Source organism: Trichosurus vulpecula, chromosome 4 (genome assembly GCF_011100635.1).
Source record: "Trichosurus vulpecula isolate mTriVul1 chromosome 4, mTriVul1.pri, whole genome shotgun sequence".
In the NCBI taxonomy this organism is placed as follows: domain Eukaryota; kingdom Metazoa; phylum Chordata; class Mammalia; order Diprotodontia; family Phalangeridae; genus Trichosurus; species Trichosurus vulpecula.
This window is the reverse complement of record NC_050576.1, coordinates 45,827,396-45,849,364: the sequence shown is the minus strand read 5'-3', so window position 1 is coordinate 45,849,364 and position 21,969 is coordinate 45,827,396. Positions and strand designations below refer to the sequence as shown.

General features: G+C 41.7%; 1 protein-coding gene across 9 annotated transcripts in view; it reads right to left on the bottom strand.

Annotated features, from left to right (window-relative positions):
- Positions 1-5,573: 5,573 nt before the first annotated feature.
- The window catches only part of LOC118846179 (vitellogenin-2-like), a 66,570-nt gene continuing 50,174 nt past the window's right edge, over positions 5,574-21,969 (bottom strand). For 3 of the 9 annotated variants that reach the window (XM_036754459.1, XM_036754458.1, XM_036754463.1), the window contains 13 exons: positions 21,822-21,951; positions 19,671-19,899; positions 19,515-19,585; positions 16,626-16,838; positions 16,381-16,523; positions 15,595-15,733; positions 15,144-15,279; positions 13,857-14,043; positions 13,316-13,410; positions 12,514-12,611; positions 11,934-12,093; positions 7,696-7,857; positions 5,574-5,911 (listed from right to left, as the gene is read on the bottom strand). In XM_036754459.1, coding sequence (XP_036610354.1) covers positions 5,793-5,911; positions 7,696-7,857; positions 11,934-12,093; positions 12,514-12,611; positions 13,316-13,410; positions 13,857-14,043; positions 15,144-15,279; positions 15,595-15,733; positions 16,381-16,523; positions 16,626-16,838; positions 19,515-19,585; positions 19,671-19,899; positions 21,822-21,951 — 1,882 coding nt within the window. In that variant the 3' untranslated portion in view covers positions 5,574-5,792. Of the gene's footprint in view, positions 5,912-7,695; positions 10,954-11,933; positions 12,094-12,513; positions 12,612-13,315; positions 13,411-13,856; positions 14,044-15,143; positions 15,280-15,594; positions 15,734-16,380; positions 16,524-16,625; positions 16,839-19,514; positions 19,586-19,670; positions 19,900-21,821; positions 21,952-21,969 lie in introns of those variants that run through there. The other 6 variants (XR_005010170.1, XM_036754461.1, XM_036754460.1 and 3 more) reach the window with 6 other exon arrangements.

Genomic DNA, 21,969 nt, shown 5'->3' with positions numbered 1-21,969 from the left:
ACAGATATTTTCTCATTTGAAACTCACAACCGTCATGGGAGGTAGGTGTCATTATTATCCCCATTTAACAGGTGAGGAAACTGGAACAACCAGACATTAAATGACTTGCCCAGGATCACGCAGACAGCAAATATCTGAAGCTGAACTTGCACTACTCAGGTTTTCCTGATTCCAGACTCGGCATTATCTCCACTGGGCCATCTAGCTGTCCCCATATACTGTTATGTTTCCATTGTTTGATCAAAGCAGGCATATAGAAGGTGCTTCCTGCGGACCCTAAAAAGTCCAGGAAGAAGCCAGTGGCTGTGCTTGTTTGGGAGGGAGATCCCTGATGCCTGGGCAGAAGGCATTCATGCATCACAAAATGAGGATGTCCCTTGTTGGGATGGCTTTCAACAAACCAATCGATAAGTATTTATTATGTATCTATTCTATGAGAGGCACTGTGTCAGGCCAATGGGATACGAAAATAAAATGCAAAACAATCCCTGCCCTCAAGGAGCTTATATCCTAAAAGGGGAAAGAACATGCCCACATCTTAGAAGGAAGGCGTTAACAGCTAAGAGGACCAAAAGGGCCTGACAAGGAAGGAGGTGCTTGAGCTGAGTCCTTACGGAAACCAAGGATTCCCAGAAACGGAGGAGAGGAAGGAAGGTGTTCCAGGGGATGGGAGACAGCTGGTGCAAAAGCATGGAGATGGGAGATGGGGTGCCATGTGTATGTAACAGTGAATAGGCCATTAGGACTGGATTATAGAGAGTGTTTGGAAAGGAGTAATGTGAAAGAAGACTCAAAATTTGAATGGGACCAGATTTTACAGAACCCTAAATACCAATCAGAAGAATTTCTATTGACCCTAGAGGTAATACAGAATCTGTGGAGTTTATTGGATGTGGGGGGTGGGACTCAAACTGTTTAGGAAGGGAGTCTTTTGCTAATTGTAAAAAAATATTGCAGCTGCACTTTACCAAGCCAGAAAGCAGACTAATGCATTTTAGAAACGTTAATGATAGTTTAAATTTGAGACAAAAAGGCTTTCTTGTTTTGCTCGAGTGAGATGATGCATAAATCAGAGCTCCGGTTCCTTTAATAAATTCCATTAGCTTAAATCTATATACAAACTTGTTTGTCAGAACAAATTCTTTCACTTGTCTCTGGCATGATAGAGTGGATCGAGTGTTACTCTTAGAGTCTGGAACACCTGGCCTTAAATCCCACCTCAGATGCTTAGTAGGTATGTGACTGAATACATCACTCCAACTCTCTGTGCTGTTTCCTCACCTGTATAATGAGGGGCTTAGTTTCTAAGTGCTCTTGGACCTTTAAATGTTTTATCTTATGATCTTCATGGTTGCCTATAGCAACCACTCAACAAATGTTAATTGGATTAGACTGAGGAGGCATCTTTTTCTTGCTCTCTTTTCTTCCCCATCTTTTCTACACCCTCCCCTTCTCTTCTTTTTTCCATTGACTGCTGAGGCAATGTGGAAGACCAACATTATGTTTTCTGGGTGCAAAGTTCCAAGTCTAGGGTTTATGTGAACAATCCTGGTTTAAGCAATCTCACTAAAATATCTCTGCTGAGGCTAGGATGTCCAATATAAATAAATATAAAATATAAATAAATATAAATATAAAATATATAATAAATATATTTAAATATATTGTATAAAATATATTATATTATATTTAATAAAAATATAATAATAAATGTATAATATAAATATGAAATGCGCAATCACACTCAATCATATCTCTGCTGAGGCTAGGATGTCCAATATAAATAAATATAATATAAATATAAAATATATAATAAATATATTTAAATATATTATCTAAATATATATTATATTACATATAATTAAAATATAATAATAAATATAAAATATAAATATGAAGTACGCAATAGCTATTATTTAACTAACAAATGGCAAAGACATTTTCTAGTTAGTGGAAATTTCTGGCTAAATGAAAGTGTTAATGCTATTCTCCTCTTTCTCAGTAATTTACCATCCTCCCTCTGTATTTCAATCCCTCTCTTACCAATTGACACTCAAAGACTAGCACAAACCATCTCGGGCAAACTTTGTTCTGTAGACACAAATCAAGAAGATTTGGGTTCTAATATTGCCTATGATATTTGCTACCTATGTGACCATGTTATGGAATCTCTCTAAGGCTTGGTTTTTTCATCCATAAAACAGGGATAGTAATTCCTGTAATCCTTGTTACCAGAGAATTGTAAGTCTAAAATATGATGTGAACAGAGTGCTCTGAAAACTTTAAGGTACTTTATTAATGGGAGTTATTGATGTCACAGCTAGTATCTGAGGCAGGATTCAAACTCCAAGTATTACTGCTCCATCCCCTATACTACCTGGCTGCTGCCTTCTTGTCTCTGCCTTGATCTTCATCCAAATGCTGTCTTCCTTATCTTTCCCACTCCCCACCACCCAGATTCCCAAGTTTCCCTCTATGAATATATTTTCTTGATATTCAGTGAGGTGGCAAAACAGACAGATCCTTGGGCCTGGAATCAGGAAGACCTGAGTTCAAATCCAGCTGTAGACACTTATCAGCTGTGTGACCCAGGAAAGTCACCTAATCTCTGTCTGCCTCAGTTTATTAGGGGGACAACAGTAGCATCTACCTTTCAGGGTTAGTGTAAGGATCACATGAGATAATGTTTGTAAATCACTTTGCAGCCTTGAAGAACCATGGAAATGCTAGCTATTAGCCATCATATACACTAATTCTGTAATAACTTTAATAACTCCTTTTCCTTTTGAAAGGAACTTCCCAAGGCTTGTCCATCATGACAGCCACCAATCTCAACTGGTGTTTCACGTAGGGACAAACAATATAGTTAGAAGGAATCTTTAGACAACAAAGAAGAGGAGCTACAACGGTCCTCACACAAGGGGGCAAATTTGACTTCATAGGTATCACTGAAACTTGGTGGGATGGAGCTCATGAGTGGATCATGGCTCTCGATGGGTCCAGCTTATTCAAAAGAAACAGGCTCAGTTAAAGGGAGTGAGGGAATCATTATATAGTAAGGTATATTAGTGAGGACATCTAGGAAGCAGTAGGTGGGAAGTATGGTTGAGAGCGTTTGGGTGAAAATCAAAGGAAGGAGAAACAGAAGTGATTTTTGTCATTGATGTGTACTCTAGACCATCTGGTTAGAAAGAAGAAATAAATGAGGGATTAGGAAACTGATCACAAGCCTGACAAAGAAGCATGATATTGCCGTGATGGGAGATTTGAATTATTCTTGAGATATCTGGGGCTCTCTCTTTCCCCAAAACAGAGTGGGTAATAACTTACTGACTTGGTTTGGTGAAAATATCATTCTTCAAAAGGTGTAAGGATCAAGAAGGGAAAACTCTATTCTGGATCTGATTTTGACCAGTAAAGAAGATCCACTTGCTGAATTCCAAATGATACAAAACTTGAGGATATGATAATAATGGACAACAATGAGAAGGCAAAACTACTCAACCCTGATTTCGCTTCTGTCTTTTCTTCTGAGAAAAATGATCGTTGGACTGAGAACAAAAACAGTTCAAAGGAAGTTTGAAACCAAAGATAAGAGAGAGGATAGCAAGAGTGCACTTAACTGGTTTGTGTTAATTCCAGCTCCCAGGACCAACTGAGCTACATCCTAAAGTACCACAAGAAATGGCAGGTGTGATCTTTGAACTATCCTGATGAATGGGAGAATATCTTCCTGATTTTCAAAAAAGGGAAGAAGTTGGAGTTTGTAAGCCACAGGCCGCTGGGGTTGATTTTGATTCTTGAAAGAATTCCACAAAGTATTATTAAACTATAATTTATGAGGAATTAGAAAGGAAAATGGTGGTCCCAGAAGAGCCAGCAACAAAAGCAAGTCTTGTCTGACAAACTTTATTTCCTTTTCTGACTAATAGATAAGGGGAATGCAGTAAATATAGTGTGTCTGGATTTCCGCAAAGAATTTGTCAAAGTCTTTCATGTAATCTTTTGGGCAAGATGGAGAAATGTAAGCAAGTAGGATTCAAACTCCTCATTCCAAAAGGTAGTCAATCTGGAAGGTTTCTTTGTGGAGTACCCTGGACATCAGCTTTTGCCCTTGTCCGGTTTAATGTTTATATCCATGTTGGATGAAAGATGAAATTTAGATTCGTCACATTTGCAAACAATATGAAGTTGGGAGGGACAGCTAAAAGAGACTGACTTCAAAAGCACCATAATCTGAATCAAATAAAAAGAAACTTAATGGAAATAAGTTTCACTGGCACAGGATGGGGAAGGTTTGACTAGATAATTTATTGAAAAAGATCTGGTGATCAAATGAGAACCAAATGACATGAAAGTAAAAAAAAAAAAAGCTAACATCTTTGCAGGCTGCATTGGGAGAAGAAAACAATCAAGAGTGAGAAAGGGGATAGACTCACTGTACTTTGTCCTGGTCAGACCACATCTGGAGTATTGTGTTCAGCTCTAGATTCCACATTTTATTCTGAAGGACATGCTAAGCTAGAGAGTTTCCATAGGAAGGGCAGTGAGATGGTACAGTGACAGAGTGCTGGTCCTGGAGTCAAGAGAGCCTGAGTTAAAATCTGGGCTCAGACATTTGACACTTAATTGCTGTGTGACCCTAGGCAAGTCACTTAACCCCAATTGCCTCCCCCCAAAAAAGAGGTATGGCTTGTTATGCTTGACCTCTAAAGGAAGAACAAGGAACAGTAGGTAGAAATTATAGAAAGTCAGATTTCAGCTTAATATAAGGAAAAATTTACTTAAAAATTATGGTTGTCCAAAAGCAAAACGTACTGCCTTGGGAGGCATGAAGGTTCCCATTTTCTTAGAGCTTTTTCAAACAGAAGGAAGGTGAATGACCATTTGTTAGTGGTGTCATTGAAGGGGCCCTTGGTTATGTGTGGACTGGATTAGATTGTACTTGAGGTTCGGTAACTCTGCACAACTACCAGGCATGACTGTTTTACAGTAGGTGCGACTATTAGTATTTATAATACTTGCAGAATCACAGAATTGGAGAGTTGGAAGACGTCAGCAGTCACCTAGTTTAACCCATCCACGGGGGAAAAATCCCCATTCTAATATGCCCAACAAGTGGACATCCAGCTTCTGCTTGAAGGCCTCTAAGGAGGAGGGGGAGGCAGCGGCTCATCACCTCTCAAGGCAGCAGCGCATTCTTCTTTTGGACAACTCTAATTGTTAGAGTCGACTATGCTGCTGAGTCATCAATAGAAAGTTAATTAGGTTCCGCACTCTCTAAGTGGGCGCAGTCGTGAGGAACATATTAAAGAAAGATTTCTCCCAAAAATGTTTAAAACAAAACAAGTTTGGAGGATGAAAGGGGATAAGCTTCAGTTATCTGGAAAATTCACTTATGTGGCACCTCAATGACAGAAGTTTGTATAATCCATCCAAAAGTCCAATGAAACGTTTGTGTTCCACATAAACACTTCATCTATGAGCCACTGGAGTGAATACGAAGGGCATTCACCAAGTGAACCAAGGTTTTCCATCTTTCAGTAAAGGGAATCAGAAAAAAAATAAATCTGTTTCCTTTGATATTCACACATTTATTCATAATCAAATATTGAGATGAATAGTACATTGTTTTCACAAAGGTCAACCTTTTCATTTCTTTAGAAAATCATATTTGGGTGTATAAATAAATTCAGTTGCACGTGCCAGACCCAAATAAACCCATCCAGAAAGCCTGGGCGAAGCACCATCAAGGGGTGGCCACATGGAGAGATTCTAAGGCTACTGCAGAGTCATGCCGGGCATATCCGCTCATCACAGGAGCACCGGGTAGGAACCTCAATTTTCTCCTCCGCATCCTCAGACTTTAGCTCCAACCTCGACGGTGCAACAGCAAAATAGGCATCAGAATCTGTCCAGGAGGGAAAAGAAGGGTCTTGTAACTTAGAAGGCACAGTAGAAAGAACAATGCTTCTGGAATCGGGAAGCAGTGACCTTGGCCAAGTCACTTAACCTCTTTTTGCATCCGTGTGCTGATCTGTGAAACGGGGGTGATAATAGCAATTACCTCCCAGGGTTGTTTGAAGGTCCATTAAGATAATAATTGTAAAGCCCTTAGCCTGGAGTATAGTAAGGGCTATATAAATGTTCACGATTATTAATTTGTTATTATTATTATCACCTCCCTAGGCTCAGTTTCCTCGCCAGTAAAATGAGGGGGTTGGGCAAGAAGGCTGCTGATTTCCCTTCCAGATCTAGGTGCCGGGTCCTGGGACCTCAAAGGCAATAAACACACCGGATTGGTTAAATCTGACTCAGGTGGAGAAAGGGGGAATGAGGATTCCCTCATCCCAAACTTGACAAAGTCATCCAGAGAGACTCAAACAGCATTTAAACATTTCATGTAGATTCTAAATCAAGCCAGCCCCCCGCCCCCACTCCCCAGGGAGCATCATTGTCTTTACTATATAGTTATTGCTCAGATACATCTGCCTTGGAATGTGCTTAACAAGCCTATTGAAATCATTTCTCCTTGAGACTGCAAACCTTCTGGCTCTGTAACCCCATAGCTCAAGGTGTCCGTATGGATGCATCTCCTGAACAGTGCCCGAGGAGGGTAGGCACTCCCAAAGTTTCCTTGCCCTTGTGTGTTCAGAGGAGAAAGCAGAGGAGTGTGTGAGACCTCCTCTCTACCCCCTCACCACTGCCCAGGTCTGATAGAAAGGGCACCTGGGGAATGAGGGGGCAAGTCCCTGACAAAAATATCCCTCCATAGATGCCTGAAAATTTTCATTTTATTATGTCTCCCCAGCTGAAATCTTTCAAGTAGAGATTTATGTTAACAAACCCATCCTTCAAACTGCAAATATCCCTTGGAGAAGAACTCTGACTCTGGAGGAGGAGAACTTGGGTTCAAGACCTATCCCTAGGGCTGTCTACCTGTGAGATCTTGGAAAATTAGCTCTGAATCTTCCAGCGCCTTAGTTTCCTCGTCTGTAAAATGGAGTAAGAATATAGTCATCTTCCAGCTCCAGTTTTAGGATCCCATGCAATTAATATATCTGATTAAAGTATTCCCCATTTGTGTGAATCAGTGGGCTCGGGTATTGGTGTGGAGCGGAGGCCTGAATGGGCAGAGCAGGGATAGGCAGAGAGCATCATGAAGACAGTAAATTTTGGGGAAAGGGGAGTGCCAATAGATGGAAAATTGGGCAAGAATTGTTTCCTTTAGGCATTCTGACCAGGTGTCTGAATCCTAACCCATCGTGTAAACCCTCCAGCCCAGGGTTCAAACTAGTCCACAAGAGATGGTTAAATTTTCAGTGTGAGAAGTTACACCTTGGAAATCGTCATATTCTACAAATCAAGCCTCAATTTATTGCTTTGTTAATTGTCTAGACTTAAGAAAGTGATGCAGAAAATGTTGGTAATACAGATTAAATTTAAAAGGGTGTCTTGTGCGCATTCCAAATCTGGTTGTTAAATATTTACCCCTGATCCTGACCATGTGGCTCAGAATTGGGCAGGCAGTGTCTCCTGCTCCACAGAGAGGCGCATTTATTGGTGGTAACATCTATTCTTCTTGCTGTTTTTGTTAAGTGCTAGCTGGCTGTGGGGTAGTCTCTCCAGCTGATCCCTTTTCTCCATAAGGACCAGCTGAACCTGTTGCTTTCTTGGAACACTAGGGATACTTACCAGTCGGGAGGCAATGAAAGCCAACAAGGGTGGTGATGGTTTGGGCCGCTCTGCAGCCCTTTGGACACCTCAACACCGGCTGCACGGAGGAGCAGGAGGAATTTTCTCCTTGAAGGTAAATTGTCTTCTCAAGTCTCACGAATTGGTGTTGAAAGGAACAAGCTGTAACCAAACCATCAGTGAGTTCCAGAGATTTTTCTCGCTTTTCCTTCCTTACCCCCTCCTGTCTCCCTGCCTACTTGGCTTTTGATGTGATTTCAAAAGCCACAGCAGCAAAACCCTGCTGGGCAGGGGCCCCCATGGGCAGAGCCTTTGTACTTGCAACCTGTCCAGAGTTAGACCCCGTACTCGATGACGCTTCAACCACACTGGGGCACAGGCTGGGCAGCCTTGGCAAAGCCAAAGAGACCTGATACGTGCCAGGCGTTCTCCCACTTGGGGTGGGGGAAGGGTGGACGGTGATCGTACGTGCAAAGGACTCTACGATTGTAAAGCACTATAGAAATATTGTTTTATAACCATAACGAGCATTTACACACTGGTTTAAAGTTTGCAAAGTGTTTTATAGATAGGATCTCATTCCATCCTCACCGCTATCATCCCTCGTTTACAGATGAAGAAGCCAAGCCTAAGAAAAGTTCAGTGATTTGCCGGGCATCACAATGCAAGCCATTTTTTAAGGCAGGACTTGAACTCAAGTCTTCATGACTCCAAGTCAAGCTTTCTATCCACTGTGCCACCTAGCTGCCTTTCATTACAAGTGTTCTGGAAAGAACCCTGGATTTTGAATCAGAAGACCTGAGTTTGAAATACTGCCACTGACTCGGTGGTTCTACATTGTCCTCTGCTTACAATGACGGCATTGAGCAAGCTCCTTCATGAGGTTCTCTATGATAATAACAGTAGAAGCGGCCGCTAATGACTGAGAGTTAGTTTAAAGCTCACAAAAGGCTTCGTGTTATTGTCTCCTTGGATCTTCGCAACAACTTTGGGAGGCAGGTGCTATTATTCCGATTTTACAGATGGGGAAACTGAGACTGAGGGAGGTTTAAGGAACTTTCCCAGGAACACACAGCTAGTAAGTATCTGAGGGGGGATTTGAACTCAGGTCTTCCTGACTCTATCTCTGCTATCCTATGACATTGGCAGAGAAGCTATGTTATTATCACCAATATTGTTGATTATTATTATTTTATAATAATATAATTATTATTGATATTAGCTAATATTTATATGGCACTTTAGGGATGGCAAAGCACTATCTAATTATACACACATATATATAAAATCTCATTAGTATTAAAGTCCTTAACAACTTTAAGCAATGACAACAATTATAATAATAACAAACGGTCATATAGTGACTTAATTTCTCTCTCTTTGGTGCTTTACATATATACCTCATTTACCGATTTTTTATATTTTACATATATTACCTCATTTTAAAATATTTTATGTACATCACCTCATTTACATAGATCACCTCATCCAATCCTCCCAACAGCTCTGAGAGGATTATCACTCTCATGGCACAGGTGAGGAAACTAACTGAGAGAGTTGGGTGCCTTGCCCAGGGTTGCACACAAGTTAAATGTCTGAGGAGGGATTCAAGCCAGGTCTTGCGGTGGCTCTCTACACCACACTCATTATTCAGCAGACCAGTTCTATGCAAGGCATGGTACTAGGCATTGGCATGTAATATTTTTTAAAATGACAGTCTGGGCTCCAAGCAGCTTACAAAGAACTGTGCTGGGAAGATAATTTTGACAGGGGTGCGTAGGATGGATTAGAAGAAATCAAAGGTGAGGAGGAGAGACTGATTGATCAGGAGGCTTGGCCAAGAGTGCAAATAAAAGGTAAGGAAGGGCTGCGTTAATGTGGGGGAATGACAAGGAAGGGGAGGAAGCCAGAGATAATGGGACAGTCAAGTACACGAGATCTGTCAACTGATTGGTTGTGGGACCAATGGAGACAAGAGAACTCCAAGGTGACTCTTTCTACCTTAATCACAAATTGTTTGCTGTTGTTTTTAAAAAGGGCTTTCTCTTTTCTATATGCCTGCCTGCTGAGACTGTAAGCCTCTTAGCAAGGGACACATCTTATACTTCTTTGCCTCCTCACAGCATTCTAATATGTTATTTTTTTTAAATTGGCCTTCTGATTTCATTGTCATAGGGAATTCATGGTGAGAAGACTTTGACAGTTTTGTGTGTGTTCAGTCATTTTTAAGTCATGTCCAACTCTTCGTGACCCCATTTGGGGTTTTGTTGGCAAAGATACTGAAGTGATTTCCTTCTCCAGTTCATTTTACAGATGAGGAAACTGAGGCAAACAAAGTTAAGTGGCTTGCCCAGAGTCACAAAGCTAGTAAGCATCTGAGGCCAGATTTGAACTCAGGGAGATGGATCTTCCTGAGTCCAAGCCTGGCACTAAATCCACTGCACCACATAGCTGCTCAATCGATTGATAAGCATTTATTAAATGCATGGAGAAGCGGTCACTTCTCCAGAAATGTAACTCTAGAGCAAGAGCTAGAAGGTACCTCCGAGACCATCTAACCCCAACCTTCTTCTCTGGCAAAGTTCATGGAGGTTAGGTGACCTTCTCCTGGGTCAAACAAGAAGAAAGTGCCAAGAGAGGAATTCGAATCCAGCTCCTCTAATTCTAGCATCTCTCTCCTATGTTTCAGAGGGACTTGAAACCAGGTTTTGCTGATTCTGAGGTCAGATTTCTCTCATACGTCATACCCAATATGACTCAATAAATATTGGTTGAATGAATGGATGCTGTTCCCTGCCAACTCTGAAATTGGATGAGTCTAAGAATTCTGTCCATGAGCTTTTCTAGAGCTCTCTTTGGACCCTAGTATGAAAGTAAATTAATAACAATTACAACAGCGATAGGAGTAGGGTGAAGTTGGGGGAAGAGAGCTGGCCTTGGAATTAGGAAAATCTGGGTTCAAGTTCCTCTGCTGACACATATTAGCCATGTGATCTTGAGAAAATCATTCTCCCCCAGTAGCCTAATCAATGCTCTAAGAGTTAATGTCTCTAAAGCTAGATTGCTTTCTCTGCAAAATAGGGATGATGATAGCACCTACCTTGCCGATGGTCATAGCCAACGAACCTTATGTCCTGTGTGAACGTTAGCTATCATCACCGTTGTCGTTGTTCATTCATTCATTCATTTGTTTATTTATTTCAAGTTGTAGAGAAGGTACCAATCCAGACTGGGAGAGGACGCTCCTTTCCTGGCACTCTTCCCACAATGAAATTGTAAGAATGGTCCAAAAGAGATTATAGTAATAATCCACATTTTTATTGTACTTTAAGCCTTACGAGAGCTTTTCTAACAATGACCTTTCGAAGTAGATAGTGCAAAGTTCATTATCCACTTTTTAGACATTATGTCATCCTCTCTAGTTACTAACATCAAGACCAAGGCAGCCTAGATTTAGGAATAAGCATGGAGTCTGGGTAAAGCATGTCTGAGTGTGTGTGTTCTGCAGGTGTGTATTTGCTATTAACTAAAAAACCACTGCTTGTTATTGGCTATGCTTCTTCCCTCCATCCACGCAAACAACAGAAAGCTCATTGGACCGCACAACACTTCAGCAAGCATTCGTGGCACTATGTGAGGAAGCTGACACATTTGGAGAATATATTAGGTTTCCAGTCAGAGAACCTAGTATTACCACTTACAGCCATGGGACTTTGGACAAGTCACCATTTCTTTGGGCCTCTGTCTCCTCATCTATAAAATGGACTGAATTATCTCCAGGATTCTTGCCAGCTCTAAATATATGATCTCATGAATACCTCACGATCTCATGGGGAGACTGGAGAGAACATAGTTCTTGCTTTAGAAGATCTGTCATTGAAGAGCCAAATCTGGTGGGTCAACCATTTATGCAGAGACCTTGTAACTGCTTGCAATCCATTAGAGTTCTATTTTCCATGAATCAGAGAATCCTAGGAAGGAACTATAAGGTATAAACTGTTCTAGCCCCCTAACATCTGGTGAATGTGTAAACTACCAAGACAGATGGTTGCCTATTCTCCTCTTTAAGATCTCCAAGGAAAGAGACTGCTTAATTGGATATTATAAAACTTCCTTCTTTGTGGAAGATAATGCCATAAAATATAATGTCTAAAGCAATATTATGTGTCAGTAAATCTCAGTTGTGTTAAAAGCCTTTTTTTGCACTTTAGGCTGGGACCCAAGGTAGATGTTCATACCTCTAGAGCAGGGGCCATCTGTCAGAACCCAAGATCGAGCAAAGCTCACAGCATCTTTAGCTATGTAGCCACTGGGCATCTGGAATTCTTGGATGGTTTCTGCATTTGCCTGTCCACACAAGCCACGTGTTTTTCCAATCATCCAGAAAGGGATATGGACCTTGATAACAATTTATGAAGGAGAGGTCACATCACTGGAGGATGGGGACATAGAGTGGAAGGTAGTGAGGCAAGAAATATAGGACATTGTCTGTCTGGTACAGAGGCAGTGACTGGTGAGTTTCCCAACCAGCTGCATCATCCTCAATATCCTTCAATCAGAAGGGGATACATCCGATTGCCTTATGCAGCTGATCAATCCAAGTTGACATTAACACCTGAATTTAGTGGTCAGGTAGAGAGCTGACTTGGGGGTGGGGTGAGGGACAGAAACTACAGGACTCGGGTAGGGGCAGAGTTCACCCTTCAAACCCTTTCCTGAGTAGGAAGGTTTCATAGCAGAGTATCTTCCTAGGGACCAAGGGGAAGAATCTGCTTATTATTCAGGAGAAAATGCTAGCCAAAAAAAGGACAAAGATACCTTACATGTTTTTCCATCATAATAAAGTTTTTCAATACCATACTCTGGTGCAGAAAGAGAGAATCCCTCACTTTCATTCCTGATGGACACAAGTGACTCTAAAAGATAAAAAGAGAAGTTCAACGTGATCTTTAATAAGAAGGAAAATTTTATCCTTCACTTCAGCAAGAAGTAATAGTTAAATCAAGGTGCAAGACCGAAAACTAGCATAGCATTTTATGCATAATAAATGCTTAATAAATCTGTTGAATTGATTTGAAAAGCTGAGTTTAAATTAACTGTATTTGGATTTTCCTTTTTTTCTTTTCCTTTTTTTTTTTTAAGAAAAGAGCTCAAGGCATCTTGTGGCTTCAAATTACCCACTCATTTAAATTCAGCTGAGGTCTTTGCCATGCTAAGGAATGGAAAGAAATACCAAGAATCATGGATTACATTAGTGAGAACCTTAAGACCGACCAACTCAGTCTCTTTCTCAAAATCTCCCAGGAGGTCCCCTCATGACCTCCTGTACCAAAATTGAAGCAGTGGGCAGGCTACTTTGGCTGAGGTACTAATTGGAGGAACCTAAGGAAGGGAGCTCAGCTTCCAGGCATGAGAGATAGTCATGAATCACCAGACTATAGGATCAAAGATCTAGGGCTGGGAGAGACCTCAGAAGGGACCATCACTTGACAGATGGGGAAACTGAGGTGAATCAGAGGCTCTCACCACCAGGTTATATTATGGTCTTGGCTGGCATATTTCTCCATTTCTAATAAATAGAAGAGAAAAAGAAGGACCAATAAAAGAGGACAATACCCACCATTGCCAGAGAGGATGATGCTTCCATTCAGGGGGGTGTCCTTGCTATCCACCTGAAGCCAAAGGTGTCCTTGAGCAGGATACATGTCAATGTCACTTTAAAAAGAGATAGGGGGGAAGAAAGAAATAGAGGGGGAAAAGAGAAGGAGATAGAGGGGGAGATAGAAGAAGGGAAAGAAAGAGAGAGATGGGGGTGGGGGAGAGAAGGAGATAGCAGGGTGAGTTGGACTGTTTAAACATTTGCTAACAAGAAAATGAGTCCGTGCCCCTAGTTCATCAAGGGGTGTTTTTTAAATGATGCTCAACATATGCCATAAGGTAATTGTAATAGAAAGAACATATGCATTTGAGCAGCATATGGAAAATTTAGCCCATCAGAATTTCCAAGTAGATGATTTAATAAGCTGCTTCCACATTTGTGGAGACATATAAAATTATAATTCTCTCTCCGTTTCTCAGGACGAACCAGAACCACTCACAAACTACTGCAGTGACCTTCTGTTAGTTAAGTAGTTCTGCCCAGAAGCTTTGGAACGGCTTACTGATTGGCCAGTTTGACATTGATGGCCTTTTGGTCAGCAGACCCTTCAGCTGTCTTTATCAACACCAGGAACCTCAGCTCGGAGCTAGCATCCTGGGTCAGGATATGGAAGCAGTCAGCAAGCAGGGGATAGCTATACTGGATTCCATTAAAAGTGGAGATCTTCTCTCGATTGACCGAACAATCAGCTGAGGGAAAAAAGTGAGAATTTGTTCATTTAGGACCATAGCATTTGAACCTGGAAGGGACCTTAAATCACATGTAGTCCAATTCCCCCATTTTGTGGTGAAGGAAAATGTTCCCAAGAGTCAGTGATCTAGCACGGTAGATAAGACCACAAGATGCAGTGCGAACAGGGCTGGATCAGGGGTCAGAGGATGGCCCCACTTCTACCAGCTGTGTGACCTGGGGCATTTCTCTGGTCCTCAGTTTCCTTTCCTGTAAGATGAAGAGGTATCACCTCGAAGGTCCCTACCAACTTTAAGCCTATGGTAGTACAAAATAACTTGAGGAGGGAAAGGATGCTGCCAATGAGGGGAGTCAAGAAAGGTTTCCCATAGAAGCCAGTCCATGAGCTTACTCTGAAAGGAAGTTTAGAATTCTATGGGGCCCAAGTGAAGACATATTCCAGCCATTGGGCAAAGCCTATAGGAAGGCAGAGAGTAAGGGCAAGGTAGAGCATGAAGGCCATGATCCTAAGACTGGCCCTAGTGTAAAACAGCAGGTCTTCAAAACTGCATGGGACCTCAGAGGTCTTCCAGTCATACCCCATCATGTTACGGAGAAGGAAATTCAGGTAGAGAGCAGTCATGTGATTTGTCCAAACTTACATAGTACACAGTCATCTTCTGACTCAAAATCTGGTATTCTTTCCACAACACCCTAAGACATAATTTTCTCTTTTTTCTGTTTCTTTTTCAACCTTATTTTATGCATATATTTTGCTTTTATATTGCCTAGATTTCTGCCTGTACCCTTCCCCTCCAAGAGGATCATTTCTCATAACAAAGAATTTGGAAAAGAAGAGGAAGAAATCAATAAAACTGATCAACCCATCTACAGAATCTTATGCTATATGCAATGTTCCACACCCAGAGACCTCCACCTCTGGAAAAGGGAAGTACAAGGTGTCAAGATACCATTTTCTAATTCAATAAATGCTGGTTGAATTGAACTGAATTTATTTAATTTGATAGATACTGCTGATTTCCATGGGAGGGTCCTCATTGGGCAGGAGTACTGCATATGCAAACCCTAAAACAAAACCCCTAGAAACCAATTTTCTCACCTTGGAAAGTCTCCATAATGGAATTTGTGACTTGTGCAAAGAAATGCCCCACCTGGATAGGCAGCTTGGGAGCAGGTGCCAGTAGACTTGTACGGTGTGGGACAGGGAAGACAATGTCGTGTCCATAAAAAGTAACCTGCCAATGAAAAAAGGCAGCTAGGGGAGCTCTGTGCCTGGAATCAGGAAGACCTGAGTTCAAATCCTGCCTTGGACACATACTGACTGTATGACCCTAGGCAAGTCACTTAACCCTGTTTGCCTCAGTTTCCTCATCTGTAAAATGAGCTGGAAAAGGAAATAGCAAACCACACTATTATCTTTGCTAAGAGAACCCCAGAGGGTTTCACTAAGAGTTTGACATGACTAAACGATGGAACAACAACAAAGGAAAAGAGAGTGAGTAAAAGGATCCCTTCTAGGAGAATCCCTGAACCATGGCGGGCACACTTACATGGGGTAGCCTGATGGTGACATCCCCACTTCTGGGAGTTGTGAGTGCCATCGTCAAGCTGGCCTTCTGAAGGGGATTTTTCCAGGCTCTTTCAGAGAATCCCAATCTAGAGAGAAGTCCAGGAATGAATGTATAAAACCTGGAAATGAGTAGAAAATATTCATCCATTCAATAAATACATATTAAGCACCTACTAAATACAAGACACTGGGAATACAAAGAGACAGATTAGGAAATGAAAAGAAAATTGAATTTGGAGTCGGAGAATCTGGTTCGAATACGAGCTTTGACATTTACTACTTCTCTCGTTTTGGGACAATGAGTTATCCTCTCTTGAATTCACAATCCCCAAACATAAAATGAAAAGTTTGCTCTGGGGTTCTTAAACTTATTTTGTGTCATGGAACTCTTTGACAATCTGGTGAAGCCTATAGACTCATTCTCAGAATTAATGTTCCTTCTGAAATGTATAAAATAAAATCCATAGCATTATAAAGAGAATTGAAATGATTACAAGAAGAAAAAATATATTGAAATAAAGATGTAATTTGTTTTTTCCCCATCCAAGTTCACAGATGCCCTAAAAGGGGCCTATGAAAACAGTTTCAGCTTGGGAAGTGGGGGGGCAAGAGTGGAAGTTAGGAATCATCTAGACCATGACCCAAAAGAAATCTGTAGACCAGGTCTCCACAAATCTTTTGTGACTCCTCTCTCTTATTAAGCCTAACAATCTTCATCTGCCCATTTAGGAAATACAAAAGATAAGGTGGTTGGAGGGAATCTCACCATTTTCCAATTTCTGTGACCTCTGCCGAGACTTCTGACCAAGAAACCTTCATTTGCACAGTGGAGCGATTAGCAAACTGTCCAGTCACAATCTCTCCCAAAACTTGATACTCCTGGCAATTCTCACCCCATTTCAGGGATGCCTACAATGTATGAATGGGACAGGCCATCAGCCTATTGGGAACTGGAATAAATGGAAACATCTGTATGTATTGGCCTCTTGATCAGTGAGATTTGTGGTTTACCTTTGCCAAGTAAAAAGTCTCCAAGGTGACATCAACACAAGCTTTCCATTGGCTACTATTGGTGAAATTAGCGACCCATAACTGGACCCCAGCTTTGGAGGAGTGCTTATTTGTGAAAACAGCAAACTGGAAGCTGTCAGGCTTATGGTCACTGCGTTCTACCCGAAATATTCCAGTTACTGTGAGTGGATGATTGTTCTCCAAGGACATCATCTGAGCTCGAGGAAAGACAAGAGAGACCGGGGAAGCCCACCTTCTAGGATACAATAAGCCCCCTCATATAAACAATGGAGGAATATGGATCTGGCCCATAGGGTAAATCATTCATCTGGAGCTAGAAAGAAACTTAGATCATTTGGTCCAAGTCTTTCATTTTACAGATAAGAAAACTGAGGTCTGGCAAAGTCAAGTGATTTGCCAAAGATTACATAGTTTTTAAATGGAGAACTGGGAAATTAGCACAAAGATATCTTCACCAACAGTTCAATCAGTCAACTAGTATTTATTAAATTCCTACTATATGCCAGGCACTCTGCTAAGCGAGATAAATAAATATAAATAAATATATATGTGTGTATATGTATGTGCGTGTGTCAAAAAAACAGCCCCTGCCTTCAATCCAATTCAATGAACATTTATTAAGTGCCTACTGTGTGCCAGGCTCTGTGTTAAGCTCCGGGGATACAAAAAGGCAAAAGCCAATCCTTGCCCTCAAGGAGCTCACAATCTAGTGGGAACTTACAGTCTAATGTGGAGAGAATGTGCAAACAATTATGAATAAACAAGCTAGATACAGGATAAATTGGGGGGGGCGTAGTCTCAGAGGGAAGGCAAATTTTCACTGTGAGACCTAAACTTAGAGTAGCAGAACTGAAGTGGAATCCTGGCTCTGACCCTGTGTGACTTTAGTCAAGTCACCTCACATCTCTGGGACTCAATTTCCCGTTCTGTAAATGAAGGGGGTTAGTCTAGAGAGGCTCTGAGTCCCTTCCTGCTCTAGCTCTTTGATCCTATGTATGAGTCTGTGTTATCATGGAAGACTGTGGAGTCTCCAACTTAGATGAATATAAGAAAAGTAATAAGTAGACAGATAGACAGAATAGATAGAGAGATAGATACACAGATAGATGATAGATGATGATGATAGATGATGATGATAGATAGATAGATGATAGATAATGGAGATAGATAGAAAGATAGATGATAGATAGACAGATATCCTTCTGAGAAGATCATACTATCTTCTTGTTCATATGCATAGTGATGCTAATGCATGACCTTTCCAAACCCAATAAACTACTTAAAGCCATAACTAACGTGGGACTCATGGGGCTATGATTCAGAGTGTCCACACGCCAGGGAGCATGCTTGCCCAAGGAAAGGATGCACTTTCTCTTTGTGCTATGAATACCATCCCTTGCCTCATGCTTTTCCACCAGCATGCATTACCCTAACCCTAAGCACCTCCAGGTCACCAGCCCCAGAGTCCTGTAGCTATGGTAGTACTCTCCCATCCCATCCAATACCCATGAGAGTGAGGGCCAGACTCTGCACCCAGAATTGCACTGTTTTCTGTGTCACTGCCACAACCACCCCCTTAACTGGATTTGCCTCAGCTGCTGGGATTCCTAGTTTTAGCTCAGACTGCAGTGAATCTATGAACCTGCTCATGGATAGACTGGCGATCGGTGGTATTGCTACCACCATGACTGCTACTTCCATTACTGCTGCCACTCTCACTGGCAGCATGGCCTCGGATGCTGCCATTTTGGACTGGCTGTTTGCCTTCCTTGCCAATGATGTCTGAGGGGTTTTTGTCAGAAGTCAAGGAGACAGATGAGGAATTGGAGGAACCGATGTCTCCATACTCCTGTATCCCTGGGACATTCCTGGTAGATGGAATCCAGTATTGCTTGTGCGGAACTCCATTTTTGCCTGATTTCTCCTACAAAGCACATAGGATGCTGGAAGATTATGACACCAAACCATCATGCTCCTAAGAAGCAGAGAACCTGCGGTCCTGGCTTAAGACTGAGAACCAATTTCCATCTTGTGGATACCAGCATTTGTGTAGTGCTTTAAAATGTGTGAAGAGCTCTTCTCATTTGAGCCTCACAATAACCTTGTGAGGCAGGTGCTATTTGTCATCTCCATGTTAGCGGAAGAAACTGAGGCTGACAGCTACACAGCAAGGAAGTGTTGAAGGCAAGATTGGAACTTAGGTCTTCCTGACTCCAAGTCCAGTGCTCTATGCACTCTCTCACCTAGCTGTTCCTAGCTAGGTTTATTTAAATAAATGTTAATTAAATTAATAACAGCATATATTTAAAGGGAGAGGAGACTATAGTCGCACCTTTCATTTTGCATTTAGGGAAACTGAGGCCCAACAAGGGAAAGTGACTTGCTCAAGGTGACAGGGTGAGAGATAAACAGCAGAATCAGAATTTGAATTCGGGTCCCTTGACTCCAACTGCTTTGCTTTTCCCACTATCACCATGTTGTTTTCCTCAGATTGGCTAACATGGAAAGTGATTTGCAAACCTTAAAGTGATAGATAGATGCCATTATTGGATAGAAGAGGATTTTGCTATAGGAGAAAAACAAAAATAATTTTACAAAATGGAAGAAATTGCTAAGAAAATTATAAAAACCTGGACACAAATTTGTGATTTCTTTTTTGACTTAAAAATGACTCGGAAGATGTGAGGGAAAACCCTCTTCATTTTTCAAGGTGATTTCCTAAGGCATAATGGCAACATGGGTTGGGTTTGCCTGAGACAATCTGGAAGGGCTCTGCTATAAGGCAACTCACACTAAGCACATTTTCTATCCCCAGGATCTTTTGGAGGTTTCTTTGCATCCGTCCTTCTTCGACGCCTTGGCACTCACCATCTGGGTTAGTCTGGAAGCTGCCTTAGGTCCTGCTTCAATGTCCAGCCCAATCTTCTCAATAGTAGCATCTGTATAAGGTGCCCAGTACACAGGACATCAGGGTAATTGGTCTCCCATCTACCATCCCCAAGAGGAACCCAACTCTTTCCTTACCTGGTTTGGCTACAATCCAAGCCTCATGTGTTCCCACTATGTGATGGAGAATGGAGCCTTGGAATGATGCGGCACTAAGGGATTTCATGGAGAAGTAGGAATGAAGACCCAAATAAGGCAGGCTGAGCCACGCATCTTGGAAATGGGCCTTTCCACTTTCGTCATGGTGAAGCTCAGGCTCGGAGGAGTCAGAATAATTGGGAGGGATAGCTTCAGAAGTCCTTCCTTGCTACATTTGAACAAGGACATTTTGGAAATCATCATTAAGAGGCAGGGGATGGTACTAGTAAGAGTCTTCAAACACATTATTAGTCAACAAGGATTTATTGAGCACCTACTATGTGCTAGACTCACTCGCAGTTCCTTGAATGTGACTTTTCCATGCTTTTGCATAGATTGCCCCCTTGTTCAACAATGTTCTTCCCCCTCAATGGCACCTCCTGGTTTCTCTGGTTTCCTTGAACACTCAGATAAGTCATACCTTCCTCAAGAGGCCTTTCCAGGGTTCCCCCTACCTGCCCAGCAGCTAGGGCCTTCTCCCTTCAGATGCCTCCTCTGTATCTCTCATCTGGACAGAGTTCTTTATCCAGATTGCCTGCCCTGCCCCTTAGAATGGGAGCTTATTGAGGGCAGGTAGGGATTTCCCCAGTCTTTGTATCATTCTCGGAGCTTGGCCCATAGTAGCAGATAAGTACTTAATAAATGTTTGTTAACTGACTGACAGGGACCTAGGGACAAATATAAAGAAAAAAATAATTTCTGCATTCTCAAGGAACTTCCATTCTAACAATAAGAAGCGTGTGTGTGTGTGTGTGTGTGTGTGTGTGTCCATGTGTGTGTGTTGTGTGTGTGTGTGTGTATTCCTCACCCATCAAATGAGCTGGAGAAGGAAATGGCAAACCACTCTAGTATCTCTGCCAAGAAAACCCTAAATGGGGTCATGAAGAGTCAGACATGACTGAACAACAACACTACATATAAATACACACACATCTGCACATGTATGAATACATACAGGAAATATACACGCATATAATATACACATGTGTTGGGTCATGCGTATGCATATAAGTAAAGAGAGACACAAATTTTATTGTGCATACATATGGGCATTTACATAGATAAATTTTGCAAACACATTTGTATATGCATGCATATGGGCACGTGTAACACGTAGGCATTTTGTGCATACACCTCCTTATCTCCCTGTTGATATGTCTATTCCTATGTACATGAACATGCTGCTCCCATACACATGTATATGCGTATATGCATGCCCACATATGTTTGTATATTGATGTGTGTGTATGCACATACACTTCTTATCTGCCTGTTAGAATTGCTATTCTACACACACAAATACACACATACACACACACACACACATACTTCTCATCCCTTCCACAACTATGTTCAACCAGGTGGCACCACTGGCCCCGGGAAGTCAACCTATTCCGACTAAGCCATGATGATGACTCCTCATTTAACTAGATTCCTATGTCGTTCGTATTCACTTGTTTCAGTCATGTCCAAGTCATTATTCCTTTTGAGGTTTTTTACCATTCACACACACACACATGCATACACATATATACATATCTATACACAGACATACACACACACACACCTGTATGCATGTGTGTGTGTATGTGTGTGTGTGTGTGTGTGTGTGTGTGTATACGGGGGAAGAAAGAGGGAGAGAGCAAGAGAGCAAAAAAGGCAGCACAGTGAGTACTAGACTTGAAGTCAAGAGACCTGAGTTCAAATCCCACATGAAACACTACCTATGTAACCTTGGGCAAGTCACTTAACCTCTGTCTGCTTCAGTTTCCTTGTCTATAAAATGGGTTAATAGTATCCCCTACCTCCCAGGGTTGTTGTGGGGATCCAATGTAGGCAAGGTGGTTTGCAAACTTTGAAGTCCTATCATGATTCTATTTCTTAAATACGGAGGAGGGAGGGAGGGCACCAGCAGCAGAGGGAGCAGGAAAGCCTTGCTAGAAAAGGTCATGCTTGAGCCATTATCAGGGTTAATTCTCAGCTCTTCCAACAATCGCACACTGACTGTCTCTTTTGGACGGCTAATGCCCTTGTGGCCATTTTCTATAGGAGCCTCTAATCTTCCAGATTCGTTATGAGCTTGCCCGCTACCTGAAAAGTCGTCTCTGCAGAACCAAATTTCCCCATGGAGATCTCAGATTCTGCTTCCTCAGGAACTAGAGGAATCTTCTTTTCGGTTTCTGACTCCCAACTCTTTCTTGATGTAGCAAATGCCTCGGCACTATGGGAACGGTGAGAG